Source organism: Schistocerca cancellata, chromosome 3 (genome assembly GCF_023864275.1).
Source record: "Schistocerca cancellata isolate TAMUIC-IGC-003103 chromosome 3, iqSchCanc2.1, whole genome shotgun sequence".
Taxonomy (NCBI): domain Eukaryota; kingdom Metazoa; phylum Arthropoda; class Insecta; order Orthoptera; family Acrididae; genus Schistocerca; species Schistocerca cancellata.
The window spans coordinates 511,551,925-511,574,120 of NC_064628.1; the positions used below are offsets into that span (position 1 = coordinate 511,551,925).

The 22,196-nt window shown below is 37.9% G+C and overlaps 1 protein-coding gene across 2 annotated transcripts in view; it reads left to right on the forward strand.

The window, feature by feature from the left end:
* LOC126175305 (threonylcarbamoyladenosine tRNA methylthiotransferase) overlaps positions 1–22,196 on the forward strand; it is a 140,073-nt gene that overhangs the window by 22,897 nt on the left and 94,980 nt on the right. The window contains exons 2-3 of one of the 2 annotated variants that reach the window (XM_049922006.1): positions 15,918–16,206; positions 16,300–16,372. In XM_049922006.1, coding sequence (XP_049777963.1) covers positions 15,918–16,206; positions 16,300–16,372 — 362 coding nt within the window. Of the gene's footprint in view, positions 1–15,917; positions 16,207–16,282; positions 16,373–22,196 lie in introns of those variants that run through there. The other variant, XM_049922007.1, reaches the window with a different exon arrangement.

Below are 22,196 nucleotides of genomic sequence, written 5' to 3' on the forward strand. Positions count from 1 at the left end.
TGTTGGACTTGCTAGAAGCAAGAACTGGTTTTATAGTGGTTTAAACCAAACATATTGTAATTGTATCTGTTAGTGTCTAATGGTCCAAAACAGGGTTGAGTTGCGAGAGTTGAACGATTATGTGAAACTTGTGAAATTGTTTTATTGTGGAGATGAAAAAATAAAGAGTTGAACAAAAAGTATTCTGAGAGTACAGAATCATTTCAAGAGTAGAAAAGAAGTCTAGTTTGAAATTCCTTTAACCAGCTATAGTCATCATGGAAGAAGAGTTTGTGTAGATTGACGCAGCCGTCTGACCCAAGAAGAAGATTGGCTGCACACAATATGTTAAGTCAACTGCGAGAGACGTGTGAGTCTTGCACCCCAGTACCACACTGTCTTGTGTCGTCAGAAACCATTAGAAGGTCTGGGTTGGAAAACCAGTTGTCAGAATACAGAGTATTTCCCTGTTCCAAATAAGGCCTCATAAGTATTGGCACTTTGGCCTAGATTGTGGAACTTAATTTTTGTTGTTGTGCCTTCATATACAATGAAATCCAAAATGTACTCACACAACACGAATGTCTATTCTGAAACTACTCCACATGGAACAAATTGTTTAAAAGGTAATTGGCCATTGAACAAGAGGCTTTTGTCAACGCAATGTTACTGATTTCGACTTCGCACTGCAAAACTTTGTGTGGACTTTACCGATAATATTCCTAATTTTAAACAAACTGTCACCTCCAGTACTCACTGAGTTGTCACTAAAATTTAGTATTCTCAAAATGGTCTCAGGAGATAATTTTGCTGAAATGGATTGTGTAAAACCAGTAATCACTTATTTCCAACTTTTGAACTTGAGACATTAGAAAGTAAATAGAAAGAAAATAATAAAGTTCCTCAGACCCAGTATCTTTTTACTTTGACAACTGAGAATGCACAGGTTCTGGACTATTTGCACAGTTGTATACATAAAATTAATTCCCCTCTTCCAGGAGTGGGGGAATTGGTGGAAGTAAAACGTGAGTTGTCATGCTTGGATAGCTCAGTCGGTAGAGCAGTTGCCCATGAAAGACAAGGTCCAGTTCAAGTCTCTATCCACCATACAGTTTTAATTTACTTAGAAGTTTCGTGTTGTCGCACACTGTGCTAGAGGGTGATAATGCATTCTGGATAAAATCACTTCCTTTTTTGTGCTATAAACTGCAGTGCGTCTTCTGACATAAATATCATAAAAAATGAGTGAATGCTTGAGTCATTAACCACCTGACTTGTGTCCTGAAGCTGAGTCATCAGACACATCCTTTAATAAGTGGAAATCAGTTTGTTTTTTGGTTCAAATTGTCCCTAAGAGGAGTTCTTTTCTGAAGCATTTTGCTGTCACTTTTTGACTCTTCAGGTTCTGAATAACTGTCTACTGCATCTCGTGAAGAAGCATCAAAATGGTGTACTGTACCAGCTGTTGTGCAGGGCTGGTGACTACTACATTGTGATTACGTTGAAGCCTCCTCACTACCACCAACATCAGATAATTCGTCCTCACTGTTATTCCTAATTATTATCTCCAGAATCTCTTTTGTCTGAGCAACCATAATGACGTTACATTTCTCTCATAGAACAGAAGAATTCAAAGTTAAAACTGCTGAAAAATTTCAAAGGAAAGACAAATTTCGCAATGAGGAACAACAGAAAACATAGGTTCACACTCGAACTATGCAGCTGGAGCTCTGACAGTTAGTTATGGTGCAGAAATACAGCTCTGCGTGTTTACACGTTCAGAGCATACAGGTACCTGCAACTCAGGGTGCTTAAACTTGTTCGCAGCAGTGAAGGGCTGATGGCTCAAGACACTTTTTATTTATTTAGCGTATGACATTTAAGTAAATTTCAGTATTGGATCATATATTTATACATTACGTAACACTAAATATGTTCACAGACAAACATCTAGTCCTTGTATATATCCAGTGGGTTTTTGGCATGCCATGAGGAATTCTTCAAAGTCCCCACTGAACGCTCTGGCACTTCCATCTTCTCTGATTTGTTGGATGGTCTGCTTAGGTGTGCTGCAGTCACATGCTGGCGAAGACAGCAGTCCCCATTTGAAGAGTGAGTCAGCACATCTTCCATGCCCAGTTCTTAGTCGGTTCAGAGTTGACCAGATCTTGTGGGGCTGATCAAACCCAGGAACTGCCTCAGTAATACAAGGCTTTAGGTGGCAAGTTGTTGGGGCATTTTGGAGCCATTCTTTTCTCCAAGAGTTGATGTCAGCCCCAGTGAGGCTGTCAAGAGCAAGAGGAGAATGTCTTGAACGGAGCCTCTTGATACTCAGATCAGGTATATTGATGTGTGCTGGTAGTTCAGGGTTCACTTTGATCTTGTTGTATTCCCTGACCAAGGCTGCTTCTCGTCGTATTTTTGGGGGTGTTTTATGACTCGGGACAGGTAGCCATATGTTAGGTGTAGACCTATCGGTTCCTGAAATAATGCGCATGGTGTTGTTAAGTTTGACATCGATTTTGTTCACATGACTACTGTTTAGCCATACTGGTGCACAGTAGTCCACCGCAGAGTATACCAGGCTCAGCGCAGACGTCCTGAGTTGTTGCCATTGGTCCCCAGGTAGTTTTGCAGAGTTTATAGATGAGGTTGCTTCTTGTTCTCATCTTGGCAGCTGCTTTTGTAAGGCGTGATTTAAATGACAAGGTTCTGTTTAACGTGACTCCTAGGTACCTTGGCTCCTTGTTGTGGTTGAGGCGTGTGTCATCAAGGTATACTTCCAGAACTCTGTCAGCTTCTCTGCTATTGAGGTGGAAGCAAGTTACTTCTGTCTTCGTGGCGTTAGGCCTAAGCCTCCATTTACGGAAGTATGCTGTCAGGGCAGACAGATCGGATGTCGGGGTTTCTTCAATTGTATCAAAATCGCTGTGCTTGTTGCAATGGGCCAGTCATCAGCGTAGCCAAAGTTCCTACAAGCTATTTCTGGCATGTCAGCAATGTATGGGCTGCAAAGCAGTGGGGCTAATTCCAAGCCTTGAGGTAAGCCATTTTGAAGGAATTTATGGCTACTGACTTTGTTTCCATGGCGATCTTGAATCCTCTGTTACCAATCAAGTTATCAATAAGCTTTGTCACTTTTTGACAGGGAATTATTTTCATCAGTTTGTAGAGTAGGCCTTGTCTCCATACAGTATCATAGGCTGCTGACAAGTCAATGAAGACCACAGGTGTTTTTGATTTCTTTTGGAATCCCACTTCAGTATGTGTTGTAAGGGCCAAGACTTGGTCTGCACAGCTTCGGTTGGGACGAAAGCTTGCTTGTTCTATTGGGATGGCCGTGAGTATTGTCTGACCGATCCTGTTAAGTAGTACTCGTTCCAGAAGTTTGTACACTATGTTAAACAGTGTGCTATGGAGCGGTAGTTTTGCGGAAGATTTCCTGTTTTACCTGTCTTTAGGAGGGCAATTATCTTGGCACATTTAAGTTCTTGGGGTATGTTTCCTGTCTGCAGTAGTGATGTGAAGAACTTTGCTAACCATATTTTCATATATTCGCCAGACTTTATAAGAACCTCTGGGAGGATTTCATCTGAGCCAGGGGCTTTACCTGGTTTTGTGTCCTTTATTGCTGCTGAGATCTCTTCGGGGGTGATGTCGCATGAATATTTAGTGTCAACACTGGCTGTTGCTTTTAGCTCTCTAAGTTCACGTTTAATGCATCTTGTTGTGTCTTGGTGGTTTACCCCTTTAGATGTTTTAACAATGTGCAAAGCAATTTAGTTAGGTGTTGTGGGGTTTTCTTCCAGAGTGATATGGCTGGCTCCTCCAAGTTTTCGAAGCAGGGACCATGCTTTTCTGCTGGATACTTTAAAGTGAATAGCCTGAGTAGTTTCCTTCCACTTTTGTCGTCATGCAGTATCAAGGCTGTGTGTGAGTTCATCTGCTATTTCTCTGTCACCCCTGCTTTGGCAGTCATTATACAGTTGATCTTATGCAATTTATGTAACACGTATTCAAATTTTAAAAGTGATTTTTCTAAATTATATTCATTCTGCCCTGCCCTGCTGCCCCCTCAGTACATGTCTGCACCAGCTTCATCAAAACAAATTTTCTTACTGTTTTATCAAGAACTAACATTTTGAGACTGGCTGTGTGCAAAATATAGATTGATACTTCCAAGGAAGAAGACAGCAACTAGTCACTATTGATAATGCTATGATAATGGTATTTATTTACAAATATAGAGCTATAACTGGTTTCAAGCCGACAATTTGTCTTTAGACTCACTGTTCACATTAAAGTGCACATTTGTTGAAGCTTGCGTAAGTTTTTGACTCTTTACCCTCCCTTGTGGCGAAAGATTGTAAGGAGGATGGCACTGTTGAAATCATACATAATTTTCTTTTTGTGGGAAATTGTTGGCTTGTATTCATGAAATTCTGTACTGTATCTGCAGCAGTTACTGGATTCTATAAGGGGGTGTTACAGGACCGATACTGTGTATAGTATATGTAAATGACCTGTTGGGTAACCCCAGAAGCTCCTTGAGGTTCTCCATTAATGAAGCTGTTATATATTGAGAAGGTGCAATGCTAGAAAATTATGCGGGAAAACCTGCAGATGATCAACTCTTGGTGCAGAAACAGGCATTGATCCCCAACATAAACAAATGCAATTTATTGCGCATAAATAGTTGGAAAGACATTTTATTGTTTGATTACATGATTGCCAAATGATCAGTGGAAGTAGCTATACTCATTAAATATCTGTAAGTGTACAGAGTGTTTTGAATTGGATCAACCACATAAATGTAGTCATGGGAAAGGCAGGCGGCAGAAAAGTCTTCAGGAGTCGTAGGCCATCAATGAAGGAGATAGCTTACAAGACGCTTATTCAGCCAATACTTAAATGTTGCTGGACAGTCTAAGACTTTTGACAAATAGTTAATAGAGAAAATTTAGAAGTTCCTAAGATGACCAGTGTCTTTTATCACTTTATTATATTTGCAAAAGTGTTACAGAAATGCATATCCAATTTTAGTGGCAAATGAATCATAATGGGGTTTTCTGTTAAAATTCTGAAAAATTTTGTTCCGAGAACAGCCATCCATTATAATGCTTCTTTCTACATAAACCCCATGAAAAGGCCATGAAAGTAAAATTAGAGAGATATGAGCATAGATGTATCTGACCAACAGTTGTTCTCCTGCACACCATTTGTGGTCTGAAACAGCAAAAGGAGCAGGGGGGGGAGTTGACTGGTACACAGAATACCCTCCAACATACACATAAGATGTTGGATGTAAATAACAATAATACATTGTAAACAACAGTCACACACAGTTACTGTGTAGAGCAAAACACAGATATAAATGACAAACTGCCTATTGGCTTCTGTCTCGGGTTCTTCGGCCAACGTTCATCTAATGATTTTTCTGACGTTTCGCCAGCACGAGTGGCTGGCATTGTCAAAGCTTCACCCTCCATAGCTGGTGGTGAACTGGAGCCGAGCTCGCGGCCGCAGGCTATATGTACCTGGCGCGCCAACGTACGAGGGCTTCTCCGCGGTCATTTCCGGTGCGGTTCTCCTCTTGCTACCTGCGACGGTCGTTCGCTGCAGTACGGGAAGCCAGGATCCGTTTACCTTAAGGCTTCCCTCTTTCTTGTTGAAACTGTTCGCTTGTTTTTTTATTTCTACAGCTTCTCTGAACAAGCGCATGTGATAGTGCTTCGCCGACACGGAAGTTCTGGCTATAGAGAAACACTATCACACGCGCTTGTTCAGAGAAGCTGTAGAAATACAGCTACCGTCGCAGGTAGCAAGAGGAAAACCGCACCGGAAATGACCACGGAGAAGCCCTTGTATGTTCGCGCGGCAGGTACATATAGTCTGCGGCCGTGAGCTCGGCTCCAGTTCACCACCGGCAATGGAGGGTGAAGCTTTGACAATGCCAGCCACTCGTGCTGGCGAAACGTCAGAAAAATCATTAGATGAACGTCGGCCGAAGAACCCGAGACAGAAGCCAATAGGCAGTTTGTCAACAAGTGGCCACGAAAGCCTTAACAATTTTGTACAGATATAAATGCCATTATATTCTGTGACAGAAATCTCTTAACAACTTCTTATTACATAGCTTGTTTTGGAAATTTGCACATATTTATAGGTAATATTGGAACATTTTGTTTTGCTGCTTAGACATGTTATTGTAAATAAGTAATGGCAGAAACATGAGAAGGGACTGTAGTTAAATACATCAGTTGTAAGCCAGTGGCCTTGCCCTTTGGTTCTGTGTCAAGTGGAAAGACTGAACCAGAGACTTCAAAAGTTGTGTGACAAGCGAAGGCTGTGACTTCCGGGTCTTGCACCATAGTGTTGTGAACGGAAGGGTCTCCCTAAATGGGTCAAGTGTGCACCACACATCCACGGCTGCTACTCAGGTAGCTGACTGTGTATGGGGTGCTCACAAGGTTTTTTTTATTTTAGATTAGCAAATCTTCATCCAATCCAGATAATGATAGCTGTAGGAAACTCAGAAGTATCAATGTAAGATTGAAAGAAATGCCTCCCACAGGTGAGAGTATTAAAATCCTAATGGTAAAATGCCAAAGCTGTCACAACAAAGTAACAGAGATTGAATTGCTAATGAAAAGCAGTGGAGCTTACATAATTCTAGGTACAGAAAGCTGATTAAAACCTGAAATTGATAGGAATGAGATTTTGGGGGAAAATTTAAGTGTATATTGAAAGGGTAGGCAAATGGGAAATGGTGCTATATTTGTCGCAGTGGACAAAAAATTCAAATCCACCAAAATAGAAATTGAATCTGCTTGTGAGTTTGTTTCGGCAAGACTCAGTATTAGGGTGGGCATAAAACGATAATTGGATCCTTTTATCGCTCACAAGACTCTTCTCCTCATGTAACCAAAAACTTCAGAGAAAACCTCTGCTTACTTGTACGTAAGTTCCCCAACCATACTGAAATCATTGATGGCGATGCTTAGCATCCAACAATTAACTGGGATATTACAGTTTTACCAATTGTGGGCATGATAAGACATCCTGTGAAACTTTACTAAATGCCTTCTCTGAAAACTACCTGGATCAGATACATAGGAATCCTACCCATAATGGAAATATATTGGATCTAATAGCAACAAATAGACCTGATCTATTTGAGGATCTCCACATCGAAAGTGGTATCAGTGACCATGATGTGGTTGTGGCAACAATGATTACCAAAGTACAAAGGACAATTAAAACAAGTAGAAATATATATATGTTCAGTAAATTAGATAAAAAATCAATAATGCCATATCTCAACGAATAACTTGAAACTTTCAGCACAGAGCAGGAATATCTAGAGGAACTCTGCCTCTAGTTTAAAAGATTAGTTGACCACATACTGGATAGATATGTACCCAGTAGAAGAGTTCTTCATAGGAGTGAACTTTGTGGTGTACAGTCACTGTAAAGAAATTTCTAAAGAGACAGAGATTACTGCATAATGAGTGTAAAAGAAGGCGTAGCACTGTAGATAGAGAGATGTTGAGTGAAACACTTTTGGCTGCCAAGAGAGCAATGTGTGATGCCTTCAATGACTGCTGTAGCAGAATATTGCAAGTGACATTTCACAAAAGCCAAAGAAATTCTGGTCATATGTTGTTAGTGGCAGCAAAGTTAGTGTCCAGTTCCTAGCAAGTGAGACAGGAACTGAAATAGAGAGTAGCAAAGCAAAAGGTGAAATGCTTAACTCCATTTTGAAGTGTTTTTTACAAAGCAAAACCCAGGAGAATTGCACCAGTTTAATCCTTGTATCACTGAAAAACTGAATGAAATAGGTATTAGTGACAGTGGTGTTGAGAAACAGCTGAAATCATTAAAATTTAACAAAGCTCCAGGCCCCAATAGAATCCCTTTCAGATCCTATACTGAATTTGTTGGTTAGTTAGCCCCTCTTCTCACTATAATCTGTCATAGATCCCTCGAACGAAAAACTACCCAGTTCTTGGAAAAAGGCACAGGTCACACCTGTCTTCAAGAAGGACAGCAGAAGTGATCGACAAAACTACCGTGCAATATCCTTGACATTGATTTGTTGTAGAATCTTAGAACATGTTGTTAGCTCAAACATAATGAGGTATCTTGAACAGTATCACCACCTCAATGCCAACCAGCATGGTTTTGAAAAATATCAGTTATGTGAAACTCAACTTGCACTTCTCTCACAAGACATACTAAAAACTTTGGAGTGAGGCAGTTGGCTAGCTGCTGTATTTCTTGATTTCGAAAAACATTTGACTCAGTACCACACATACACTTATTGCCAAAAGCATGATCATATGGGGTATCAAGTGAAATTTGTGACTGTGTTGAGGACTTATTGGTAGGGAGTACAAAGCATGTTATCTTGGATGGAGAGTTATTGTCAGACCTAGAAGTTACTTTGGGTGTGCCACAGGGAAGCGTGTTGGGACTCTTGCTTTTCATGTTGTCCATTAATGACCTTGCAGACAATATTAATAGTAAAATCATGCCTTTTGTAGATGATGCAGTTGTCTGTAATGAAGTACTACCTGAAAGAAGCTGCATAAATATTCAGTCAGATCTTGATAAGATTTCAAAGTGGTGCAGAGATTGGCCACTTGCTTTGAATGTTCATAAATGTAAAATTTTGCACGTCACAGAATGAAAAAACGTAGTCTCCTATAACTATAATATCAGCGCGATTCACTGTTGGAATCGGCCACCTCGTACAAATACCTGGGTGTAACACTGTAGAAATATGAAATGGAATGATCACATAGATTCAGTTGTGGGTAAAGCAGATGGTAGACTTCAGTTTATTGGTAGAATACTGGGGAAGTGCAATCAATCTACAAAAGAGATTATTTACAAATCACTCATGTGACTGGTTCTAGAATATTATTCAAGTGTGTGGGACCCATACCGAATAGGACTAACAGAGGATATTGAGCATGTACAGAGAAGGGCAGCCTGAATGCTCACAGGTTTATTTAATCCATGGGAGAGTGTCGCAGAGATACTGAAGAAACTGAACTGGAAGACTGTTGAAGATAGACGTAGAGTATCGTGAAAAAGTCTATTAACTAAGTTTCAAGAACTTGGTTTAAATGGTGGCTCGGAGAATATACTACAAACCTCTACATATTGCTGACTTAGGGGTTGTGAAGATAAGATTAGAATAATTTCTGCATGCAGAGAGGCATTCAAACCGCCATTCTTCCAACGCTCCATATGTGAATGGAACAGGAAGGAGCCCCAATAATTGGTACAGTGGGACGTACCCTCTGCCACACACCTCATGGTGGTTTACAGAGTATAGATGTAGAAGAGAGATAGAAATGAATACGCAATAAATCACAATTATTGAACGTGGGGGAAAGGAAGTCTAAAATACATAACAGTACCCTAACCAATGACTCAAAGTGTTTGGAGAAAACTTTCAGATAGAGCACTGGGAAGAGATTTACAAAGTGAACGCAGTAGTTGGAAATTTTACTGTCTGTAAACCAACTGCTGTCAGCAATTTGATTATGGTTTCTCCTAAAACAAATTGAGGATAATGTTAAACAGAATCAAGAACAAATGATGTATAACAAATGTGTTTAAAGTATCTTGTGCCTGGAAGTGAACCCTCTACCTAATTGAATGAGCTGTAGCCAAGGTGAAAAAACAGCATTATCATAAGTGTTGTAAAATGATCCAGTCTCGTGTCAGAAAAGGGAGTCAAGTGCACTCTGCACAAAATCAAAACACTCAGAGTATAAAATAAAAATAATGTAGAGCATAATTAAATGAGGGACAAATGGAAACCATTCATAACAAATTGAATTAACTGGAAAAAATGGCAACACATTGAAATCAGTGGCCACAAGTTTCAGTGATTACTGTTTCACATTGGCAGCAAACATTCTCCCTGCTAATACAGAGGGAGATCACAAATATTGTTATGTTCCTAAGAAGTTTTAAATCTTCTGCTTTTGACAGTGTTCCTTGCAGAAGGTTAAGTTCTCACACAGGTCGAAAGGAGCTATCTTTATGATCAGTCAGTGACTCAAGGCATGTTACCTGACAAACTGAAATGTAATGGCATCCTTTCACAAAAACACAGAAAATAAAACTGCCTGTAGTTACAGATCAATTTCACTCCTTCCAGTTCTCTCAAAAAATTTTTAGAGAACTTAGCTTACAATAAGATTTTTAACAACGTAACTTACTAACTCTTCCTCAGTTTGCATTCTCTACAGGTAGTCATATATGATGTTGCAAAGGACAAAAACTAACTCTCCCATATAATCTATGACTTTGCCAAGACCTATGATTGGTTGGGCCATAAAGTACTCCTTAACACTAAAATATTATTACATTAATGGCACCCTATGGCGTGGATGGAATCTTACCTTCATAACAGTAAGTTGAGGTTCACACTGACAACTACCCCACAGAGATAAAAATAATGCCAGATGATTTGGTTCTGGATCTATACCTGTTCGTAATCTATATAACCGACTTATTAGTAACTTTTAAGAGCTGTAGAATAACAGCAGTGTTGCTGATTGTACAATGATATACTCAAGAGTCCCAACCCAACCTGCACCAAACATCTTGTAAAGTCTCGTATTATGTAGTTTCAAGGAAATAAAAATGTTGATACTAGAAATGTATATGATGCTTCATACACTAAATGAAATTCATTCTGTAAAATTCCTGTGAACCCCCAATTGGTAACTAGCTCAAATGGAATCGATGTACAAACTAATCAAGAGGTATCAGTCTTTGTTTTCATGAGAAGACCTGAAATGCTGTCATTTTTAGCTCCATTTTGTCTTAAAGTAAATGATGAAAGACTGAAGAAAGTACTCATTTAGCAAAAGTGAACATAAGAATACATTGTAAAGTGGATGCTCAACAATGGAAGACCCAAAAAGGAATATAATATCAGAATATTGAATCTTGACATTATTGAATGAAAATATGCAAAAACATGTCAACTTACTGATTTGTCTCTCCACAATATTTGCAGTTGTTCTAAGCACAAATGTGGCTGAATTTAGTTTTTAAGGAATTCCAAAATTTGTTCTTTTCCAAGTTAAATTCTCAATGATATGGACCCCTAAGACTTTTGAAGTTTTGATGCTACTTATTATCTCCTCACTGTGTTACACTTATAATTGGTGTAGCATCTCTAAACGTGGAAAACTGAATATTTAGTGTCTTTTTAAAATTGAGGGTGAGACCATTCACAGAAAACCATTCAGTGATACTTTTAGAAACTTTGTTTACCATTTTTTTCTATTTCTATGTGTAAGCTTGGACTGATTACTATACTAGTACTATCTGCAAAAAGGACTAATTCTGCTTGTTGTGTACTAGATGGAAGATTGTTGACATATATGAGGAACAGTAGTGGACTTAGGAATCAACCTAGGGGAAGCCTCTACGTGATTTCTCCCCAGTTAGAATTATGACCCTGGACTATTTTGCTTGAATTACTAAGTACAACTTTCTGCATTATTTGGTTAGATATGACATTATCCATTGGTTGACTATACCATCACTCCCATAATTTGTCAATTTATGTAGGAGAACTGTGATTCACACAGTCAAATGCCCTAGAGAGGTCGCAGAAAATACCAACTGGCACCCATATATTGTCAATTTATGTAGGAGAATACTGTGATTCACATAGTCAAATGCCCTAGAGAGGTCGCAGAAAATATCAACTGGCACTATAATACTTGTAAAATCTGGTGAGTGAACATGTAAATGGCATTCTCAGTAGAGCAACCCTTCTGAAACCCAAACTGTGACTTGCTAAGGATACTATTGTTGCTGAGGTGAGGTACTATTCCAGAATACATCACGCACCTTCTCAAAAATTTTGGAGAATGATGTCAGAAGTGAAACTGGTCAGTAGTTATTGACAACTTAAAAAGGGGTTCAACAATGGGATATTTCAGACTCTTGCCTTGCGTTACATATCTCAGATAAGACTGGTCTTATTACATTGGAACAATTTTTTTGTACTCTATTGGAGACACCATTAAAACCAGATGAGGTTTTATTTTTGAGAGACTGTATAAGTTTCTTAATTTCAGAAGTAGTTTATTGATACATTTATATGATTGAATATTATGAAAGTTTCATTTTGAACGTATTGCTGTGATTTTGCCCTTGAAATGTTTGTCCCTATGCATTCTACTGTATTTAAGAAATGATTATTAAATGCATTTTCTACCTGTGACTCATCATTTATAGCCCTTCCTCTCAGTTCAGTAGTGATGTCTTGTTCTGTGTCTGGTTGTCCCGTCTCTCATTTCATTACATTCCATATAGCTTTACGTCTGTTGCTGTAAGTACTGTGCAAGTTCTTTGATCAAATGAACATTGTGTAAAAGGGACAAACTGTGTTAGGCAGTGCAGTAGTTAAGAGACTTGTATTCAGGAGGATGGATTTTTCTCCATCCAGCAATCTTGTTTTACATTATACATGGTTTTCCTGAATCATTTCAGGCAGATGTGAGGATGGTTCCTTCAGCAAGGCTGTTGTTTACCACCTGTCCTAACCTCATAAAAACATGGTTGTATATTTTATTTGTAGGTACATTCGAGTTATTTTTTTCATAGCATCATGATGACAAATCTTATAACATCGTGAGATGACCACTGGGTGAATAAACACACACACTCTCTCTCTCTCTCTCTCTCTCTCTCTCTCTCTCTCTCTCTCTCTCTCTCTCACACACACACACACACACACACACTTGGGCAACAACAGTGGTTGTGCAAGTGTGATTGCTGGTGGGGAAATGACTGTGTTTTTTAAAGCTAAGTAATTTTTCTGACTGTTTTGCAATCATCTCTGCTGCTCAGCAATACCAACGATTAGTGAGTAGTGATCCATTCTCATATAAATATTGTGAAGTTGATAACAACACATCTTAAATTATTTTCTGAAATGATTGCTACTTGTGACGACTTTTATGTTAACATGCAAATAATCAAAGATTTTTGTTGCTGCACATTGAACTCCTATTTGAGCTACTGACAGCTTAAATAGTGGGCAGTAAAGGCCACTTTTGCTTTAGTGTTATAGGTATGCACATCACTATTCTTTTTAAATTCAATTGGATAATTTATGGCAAATTGCATTAGCGAATATATCGCACTATCTCTTGTGGCCATTGTCTCCGGCTGCTGTGACCTGACTTCGGATTGGAACTGCATCTGACATGAGCAGCAATAAAAAGTGAGTGGAGGGGGTAAGGAGGCAACATACAACAGGAAGACGAATGGATAGCAGAGTGGGGGGTAGGAGAAGATGGTGTGCTGTCTATGAGAGTGAGAGGAAGCAGTGATGTGGTGGGTAACAGGATATAGGATAAGGCTGCTAGGCACAGAGTCGGGGCACTGTACTTGGGAGGAGAACTCTTTTTATCAGAAGGAATGGTCAACTACTTCATCTTCGATACTGTGAAACAATTCAGTGCACCTGTAACTCATATGGTCACAGATTCTGATTCATTTACTTTACGACAATTCCTCATCCTAAGACCCAATGGCATTGTAGAAATATAGTAAGTACCATGATCTCTGTTATACACTTCACATATCTGCACATATAAAACCAAGAACCAATGGCACTGTAGACATATAATAAGAAGTACCAAGATCTCTGTTTTACACTTCACAAATGTAAAATGTACGATAAGCAATAACTTCTCGGCTGTTAAAAGTCTCCAGTCCTGGTACAGTCTCCACTTTACCACCACCTACTAGAGCCACAGTAACCCAACCATCACCATGTGCACTAGCATCAGCATTAGTAAGTGTAAAATTCGGTACGCATCCACAAAACACTGAAGGACCAGGAAGAATAACTTGCGCACCAACTCCACTCTTTGTAGTAATAGCTATATTATCAATAGCTTTATACACTGTACACGAACACCTTCTCCTCCTAAAATAACATGTATGGAATGCATACACAATAATTTGGAATGTTCTTCACTGTTTGCTAACTCCTGTTCACATGCTAGATCAATTGTTGGTACTACCCTTTTTGTTGTACAGAACTGAATACAGCAAGTTTTCTCAAAATTTAGGGAAAGTTCATTTTCGTGCAACAATTTAATTAAAAAATTTTGAAAAATATCATTAACAATTTCTTCTGTTGCTTTTATTGTAACACAAGTATCATCTGCAAGAAGTGCCAATTGTGCACATTGTTTGAGTTATTCAGCGTAATCTCTCATATGATGTAAAGCTATCAATTCCACAAAACTTAAGTTTCTCTAAGAGAATAACATGGTTTACTCATTCAGAAATCTTGGAAATATCACAAAAAACAACCAGTGATATTTTATTATTTAACACTTGCAATATTTGGTGGCAGAGTGTATAAATAGCATTCTCAGTTGAGCAACACTTCTGGTAGCCAGTTCTTTAGACATAAATATCAATATGATAATGTAGATGTTAAGCTACCAGTACAACATAAACAGCAGCTTTTTAATACAAATAATGAAACAGTAGATGTTTCAAAGTAGTATTGTCAAGCTTAATTTAAATTGAGTAAACTGTAATAATTATAGTAGTTCAATGATAATTAATTATTGATGCAGCTTCTAACAGCAGAGTAAAAGAAATCATGATATTAACATTTACGTTTGCCGTTTGTATTTTAGATCCCAGAAAGTGGTAACTTAACCCAATGATGTCATCTTGAAATACCCCTACAGGGTACTGTGACATGAAATTCACTACATATCAGCTACTCCGATCGTTGGGTGTGGTAGACCTCAGGACATTCTTCTAATTGTAGAGTAACACAACAGTTTTTACACTGCCATGCACTTTCACTTATTTTTCTTCTGCAACTACAACTCATCATTTTATGTGATGGGTTAATGGCCCTAGTGGAAGGATCATTTCAATTCTAAGTTAACAGACTTGGAGTTCTTTTGGCAGATATTTGTTATAGACACGTATCTGTCCATGATATTGAAACAGTCTACAGTATTGTCACGAATTTTATTAAACTGCTATTATTAAATGGTGCCCATAAGAGTAAGTCTGTCTTGACACAAGATGATTGCTGGATGTCACAAAAATAGTTCAAATGGCTCTGAGCACTATGGGACTTAATTTCTGAGGTCATCAGTCCCCTAGAACTTAGAACTACTTAAAACTAACTAACCTAAGGACATCACACACATCCATTCCCGAGGCAGGATTCGAACCTGCGACCATAGTGGTCACGCGGTTCCAGACTGTAGCGCCTAGAACCGCTCGGCCACCTCGGCCGGCCATGGGTGTCACAAGTCAGGCGAACAGTGAATATGGTAATAGAATCGATGCAAGACATGGGTTGGTCTTTGTTAAAAAATATCTGTTGAAGTTGTATATGCTGGTGTCAAGAACTGAACCAAGAGTGTTCCATTACCTGCCTGGCATGTTCCAATTCATGAAAAGTATTAAAATTAATTTCTTGTACTGGAGTATGCATCTTCATTGTTGTCCTGATAGAAAAGGAGAGCTAGTGTAGTTTGAGGGGCAGCCACAAGAATGTACATTGACAGTTCCAAGCACAGCATCCTAACAGCTAGACACCTTGCTTGCACTCAAGTTGTTCTTTTTTCTGTCTTTTTGGTTGCAAAATTCTTGTCTGGAAATAAAAACAAAGAATACACAGAGCTTGTGCTTTGCCTCTGCTGGAGAGCAACTGTATAATAGATGTCCAGCCTGTTGTGGTAGGCTCATATTTATAATTCACTCAAAAAACGTTATATCGTACAATTATTCTCTGAAAAATTTCATTTTTAAGGTTGCTTTTTATACTAATGCAGTGAATGCATTTATTTTGTAATTTAAAAACAATGCTATAATTTCATTTTATTGACATTGTTTTTCAGATGCCTGCTCCATGTTTTGAAATCATAGATGACATAGAAGATTTAATTTCGTCACAAGACATTACTCCTAAGGACCGGTATAGTAATAAGAGCTCAGTAACTCTACGTGCACGCAAGAGAACAAAAGTACAACCACCTGTCAAAGAAGAACGAAAGCCTGATACACATCTTGATAGTGTCATCCCAGGCACACAGACTATATATTTGAAGACATGGGGATGTACACACAACAGTTCGGATAGTGAATACATGGCTGGGCAACTAGCTGCATATGGATATCACTTAACAGGTTATTTCCTTACATTATTTAGATCCACCTTCTTTACCATTCTTGTTGTTTTGCAATATTTCCAAAGATAATATAGTTATTGAACCTTCACAGATAATAAGATGGAGGCTGATTTGTGGCTGCTGAATAGCTGCACAGTAAAAAGTCCAGCAGAGGATCATTTTCGGTGAGTTATAATGTATATAGTGGTTAAGATGGTGCAGACTGAAAGTTTACATGCATTATTCAGTAGTATCCTCAGAAATTTTCATGGAAAAACTATCTTAGCAACAGCAGACTGGGAGACATAACTAAAACTACAAATTTAGTGTAACAAGTGCTGAAACATTATCAACAACTTTCAGAAATGGATACTGAATAAGTTATGAGGTCTGAGAGCTATAATGGATTTAACTGAGATCACATCTTGTGTCCCTGGGCTATGCAGTCATAGGTTTCTTCCTTGATATTTCAGTTCAAAGTTAGAGGAGTATACTGGTGCTTTTCGAAGTCTCATTGTTTTATGAGGACCCTACCTTTGAAATGTTCATTGAATAGACAGTTTGTACCCAGAATAATTAGTTTCTGGCAATGTTAATGGTAAGTAAAGAGAGACGAGTTGCGAGTTAAATAATGTAACCAGCAAGTTTAAATTGTGCACATGTTCACTGACCACATTATACTATTGCAGAAGGGAACAGAGAGTTGAATTAACTGGAGAATGATCACTACCTTTCATCTATCTGTAGCTGTTATTTTGCGTGTGACAATTACACTCTCACAGTGATCTTATGTGTGTGGAAGTAAACAATGATTTAACTCGTACATGTGGTTGTCTTCAGTACAGGATTATTATACTCGTGTTTTGAACATAAAAGAGCTAAAATTTAAAATAATCTCTAGGTTCCAAGTTTACTTCAGTACCTAAACAACAATATAAGTGTGTGCAATAGGATCAAACCGTGCAGTGTTAATTAATGCTGCACATGAAATGTAGTAAGTGTCCCTATTCTATATTTAGTCTACTATGCCTTAGGCAGAAACACACAACCAAAAACTTAAATAAACCAAAGATAATAAATTTACAAAAAGTAACAGGGAGCTGATAATAGTTCTCTGAGAATGACAGTGCTGAATAAATCCCTGAACTTTTAACAGAATGTATACTGTGTTAAAAGTTGTCTTCCTTATAGTGAAGTGTGCAGAGGATCCTTTGAAAAAAAATTCTTACATTCCCATATTTAAAAATTTTTGCAGAATACAGCAGAAACCACCAAGTCATTAAAATAACTTAAAAATGGTACTAGTTATAGAAGTCTCTTCATCTAAGTAAGCCACATGGTTATGAAATCAAAAATTGCTGGATAAATATCTGATAACTACGGAGCTTCATAAAACCCTGAATTTCAGTAGGGTGTCATGTTATGCAGAGACCTGGTGGGGGTGGATTTTCAGGAGTTAAAATATGAATGAGAAGAAGAAGAAGGTGTTATTGACATAAGAAATAACCAAGGGGTTAATACTAAGCTTGAGAAAATAGATGCATTTATGCCCTGCTTCAAAACATCAGAGTTAGCTGAATATGCCAAGGCTAATTTTAACTATCGTAAAATCCAAAACTGTTTGCCCAACAGAGTGAAATATCTCCAAGACAAAAAAGGAGCCATCATGAAGGAATTATCTGAATGGAAAGGACATTGGTAGATGTTATTTACGTGTGCAGACAAACAAATTATACCAGTTTTAGAAAAATTGGCTGATTTATTCAAGAGAAAGAGCAAGTCAATAATTCATTGGTCCACCTCTGGCCCTAATGGGAAGCAGTTATTCAACTTGGCATTTATAGAGTTTTTGGATGTCTATTTGACAGATATTGTGCCATATTCTGTCCAGTTGGTGTGTTAGATCATCAGAATCCCAAACTGGTTGGAAGGACCTGCCCATGATGTTCCAAACATTCTCATTTGGCGAGAGACCCAGCAATCTTGTAGGTCGAGGTAGGGTTTGCCAAGTGTGAAGACAAATAATAGCTGTATCTTTCTGCCCTCTCTCTAGGTCGATTGCTTCCTTCTTGATGCTGTGTTCAGCCACGGTTCACCCATTCCTGCCAATATTGTCAAGTAGTGGCATCATTCCTAGTCAGATTCAAGTATGCACCAATTGCTTGAACTGGCTTCTTTGAGCCTCTACACGTCCTTTCTGAAATGCTGACATCTGCATATATTGTTCATGCGCCTGCCTGTGAGCCATAGTTACTGTCCAAGTGAGTACATGGAACGACTTTCGCAAAGACTTTATGCCCTGGTATTGCGCTGCAGCATCACACATTCATTCATTGGCCACAAAAATTTACAGGTTTGCATTTTCCCTCAATACCTATATGAACATGAATTTTCTACTAATTTGTGTAGCAACTCTTTTGTATTGTGAAATTTTTTATCTCAGAGAGTATTAGCATCGTGGGCACACCACTACAAATGGCAAGGGATAGGCAGCATGTGGGAAATCTAACATGAACCTGTCCATCACCAGAATTCAGCTGATCTGCTCTGGATAACCCACTTTCTAGAGCTGCAAGTATTCGACTTTTGTTGAAAAGAAGAAGAAAAAATCTGGAATTGTTCCTCTGTAAATCATTTTCCTACATGTATAATCTGGAAAACGTTGTAACATATCCTTGTATTTATTGAGACATCATACTTTTTTTTGCTAATGACCTACAGTGAACTTTACAAATACATATCAGGCAACATACATTGATTTTTCACTCTTGTTTTGTTAGAAGAGGTTTGTAATGTTCACTGCCTGATAAAAAAAAGTGAAGCCCCCAGAGGACATAGTCGAATGCCATTGTAACTTCATACGTGTAAACACCCTCAATTGTCATGTAAATTATTGGAGTTAAAGTCCTCTGTGACAGGTACTACAGCTGCCAGCGTGCATTAGTGTTGTTCATGTTTAGTGCATTGTTACCAGGCCTGGTAAAGTATATAAGAGGTGCGAACAGCACTCAGATGTTGAGTGATCATTGTGAAGGACAGGAAGCATGAACTGTATATGAATACCGTATTATTATTATTTCTTTCCTTTCTCAGACATTATGTCTGGTTAAAAATGGAAATTGATGCGGACCTTGATCAAGCATAACATCCTTTTAACTGTATGGTATATGTTACACTGCATTTAGGAACTTTCGGGTAATTGAACATGTATCAATAATTGCAGATTTCTGTAGTTGTATATATACGTTTGGATGTAGCTGTATTGCATTGATGTATTGGTGGATATTGTGTGGTATGACTCTTGTAGTTGATAGTATAATTGGTATAATGTCAACTTTATCCTGATGTCACATGTCCTTTACTTCCTCAGCCACTTGGATGTATTTTTCAATTTTTTCTCCTGTTTTCTTCTGTATATTTGTTGTATTGGGTATGGATATTTCGATTAGTTGTGTTAATTTCTTCTTTTTATTGGTGAGTATGATGTCAGGTTTGTTATGTGGTGTTGTTTTATCTGTTATAATGGTTCTGTTCCAGTATAATTTGTATTCATCATTCTCCAGTACATTTTGTGGTGCATACTTGTATGTGGGAATGTGTTGTTTTATTAGTTTATGTTGTATGGCAAGTTGTTGATGTATTACTTTTGCTGCAGTGTCATGTCCTCTGGTGTATTCTGTATTTGATAGTATTGTACATCCGCTTGTGATGTGCTCTACTGTTTCTATTTGTTGTTTGCAAAGTCTGCATTTATCTGTTATGCTATTGGGATCTTTAATAATATGCTTGCTGTAATATCTGGTGATTGTTGTTTGATCCTGTATTGCAATCATGAATCCTTCCATCTCACTGTATATACTGCCTTTTCTTAGCCATGTGTTGGATGCGTCTTGATCTATGTGTGGCTGTGTTAGATGATACGGGTGCTTGCCATGTACTGTTTTCTTTTTCCAATTTACTTTCTTCGTATCTGTTCATGTTATGTGATCTTAAGGGTTGTAGAAGTGGTTATGAAATTGCAGTGGTGTAGCCGATGTTTTTATATGAGTGATTGCTTTGTGTATTTTGCTGGTTTCTGCTCGTTTTATAAAGAATTTTCTTAAATTGTCTACCTGTCCATAATGTAGGTTTTTTATGTCGATAAATCCCCTTTCTCTTTCCTTTCTGCTTAATGTGAATCTTTCTGTTGCTGAATGTATGTGATGTATTCTGTATTTGTGGCATTGTGATCGTGTAAGTGTATAGAGTGCTTCTAGGTCTGTGTTACTCCATTTCACTACTCCAAATGAGTAGGTCAATATTGGTATAGCACAAGTATTTGTAGCTTTTGTCTTGTTTCTTGCTGTCAATTTTGTTTTCAGTATTTTTGTTAGTCTTTGTCTATATTTTTCTTTTAGTTTTTCTTTAATATTTGTATTATCTATTCCTATTTTTTGTCTGTATCCTAGATATTTATAGGCATCTGTTTGTGGTTATCCAATATGTAATCTTCTTGTTTAGTGTGTTTTCCCTTGACTATGCTATTTTTCTTACATTTGTCTGTTCCAAAAGCCATATTTATATCATTGCTAAATACTTCTGTTACCTTTAGTAATTGGTTGAGTTGTTGATTTGTTGCTGCCAGTAGTTTTAGATCATCCATGTATAGCAAATGTGTGATTTTGCGTTGGTATGTTCCAGTAATATTTTATCCATAATTTGTATTGTTTAGCATGTTGGATAGTGGGTTCAGAGCAAGGCAGAACCAGAAAGGACTTAATGAGTCTCCTTGGTATATTCCACGCTTAATCTGTATTGGCTGTGATGTGATATTATTTGAATTTGTTTGGATATTGCTATGTTTAGGAACTGTATCAATTTAGGATCTACTTTGTATATTTCCAATGTTTATAGTAACCATGAGTGGGGTACACTATCAAAAGCTTTTTGGTAATCATTGTACGCGTAGTGTAGCGTCCTTTGTTTAGTTTTAGCTTGATATGTCACCTCTGCATCTATTATCAGTTGCTCTTTACATCCTCGTGCTCCTTTGCAACAGCCTTTTTGTTCATCATTTATAATTTCGTTCCGTGTTGTATGTGTCATTAATTTCTGTGTAAGGACTGAAGTTAAGATTTTGTATATTGTTGGTAGGCATGTTATGGGGCGATATTTTGCTGGGTTTGCTGTGTCTGCTTGATCTTTAGGTTTCAGATAAGTTATTCCATGTGTAAGTGTATCAGGGAATGTGTATGTGTATGTGTATGGGTCTGCAATGTAACTGTTAAATAATTTAGTTAGATGCGAATGTGATGAGGTGAACTTCCTTAGCCAGAAATTTGCTATTTTATCTTTTCCAGGGGCTTTCCAATTGTGCATAGAATTAATTTCTCGGGTGACTTCATGTTGCAAAATTATCACTTAAGGCATTTGTGGTATCATCTTGTATGTGTCTGTTTCTGCTTGTATCCATCGTGCATGTCTGTTATGTTGTGCCGGGTTTGACCATATGTTGCTCCAGAAGTGTTCCATGTCTGTTATGTTTGGTGGATTGTCTATTTTAATGTGTGTGTTATCTATTGTCTGGTAAAATCTCTTTTGGTTTGTGTTGAATGTTTGGTTTTGTTTCCTTCTGTTTTCACTTTTTTAAGTCGTTTGGCCAATGCTTGTAATTTCTGCTTCTTTTCATGTAATTGCTCTATCGCTTCTTGTTGTGAGATTTTACCTAACCTTTTTAATTTTTTGTCTGATATTTCATTTCTTATACATTGTGTTAGCTGTCCGATGTCTTTTCTCAGTTTTTCTATTCTGATCTGTAGCCTGTGTTGCCATACTGGTTTTGTGGGTTTCTTCTGTGTGTTGGTTGGTTCTGATCTCTGCCTAGTGTGTATATTTAGTGTAGTGAGTGCTCCTATATAAACCAGTAGTTGTAACTCTTCCATAGTTGTATTTTCATTTATTTTGTTGTGTATGATTGTGTTGATAGTTGTTATTGTTGTTTCGACTTGTGGGTTATTTGGTGGTCTATGC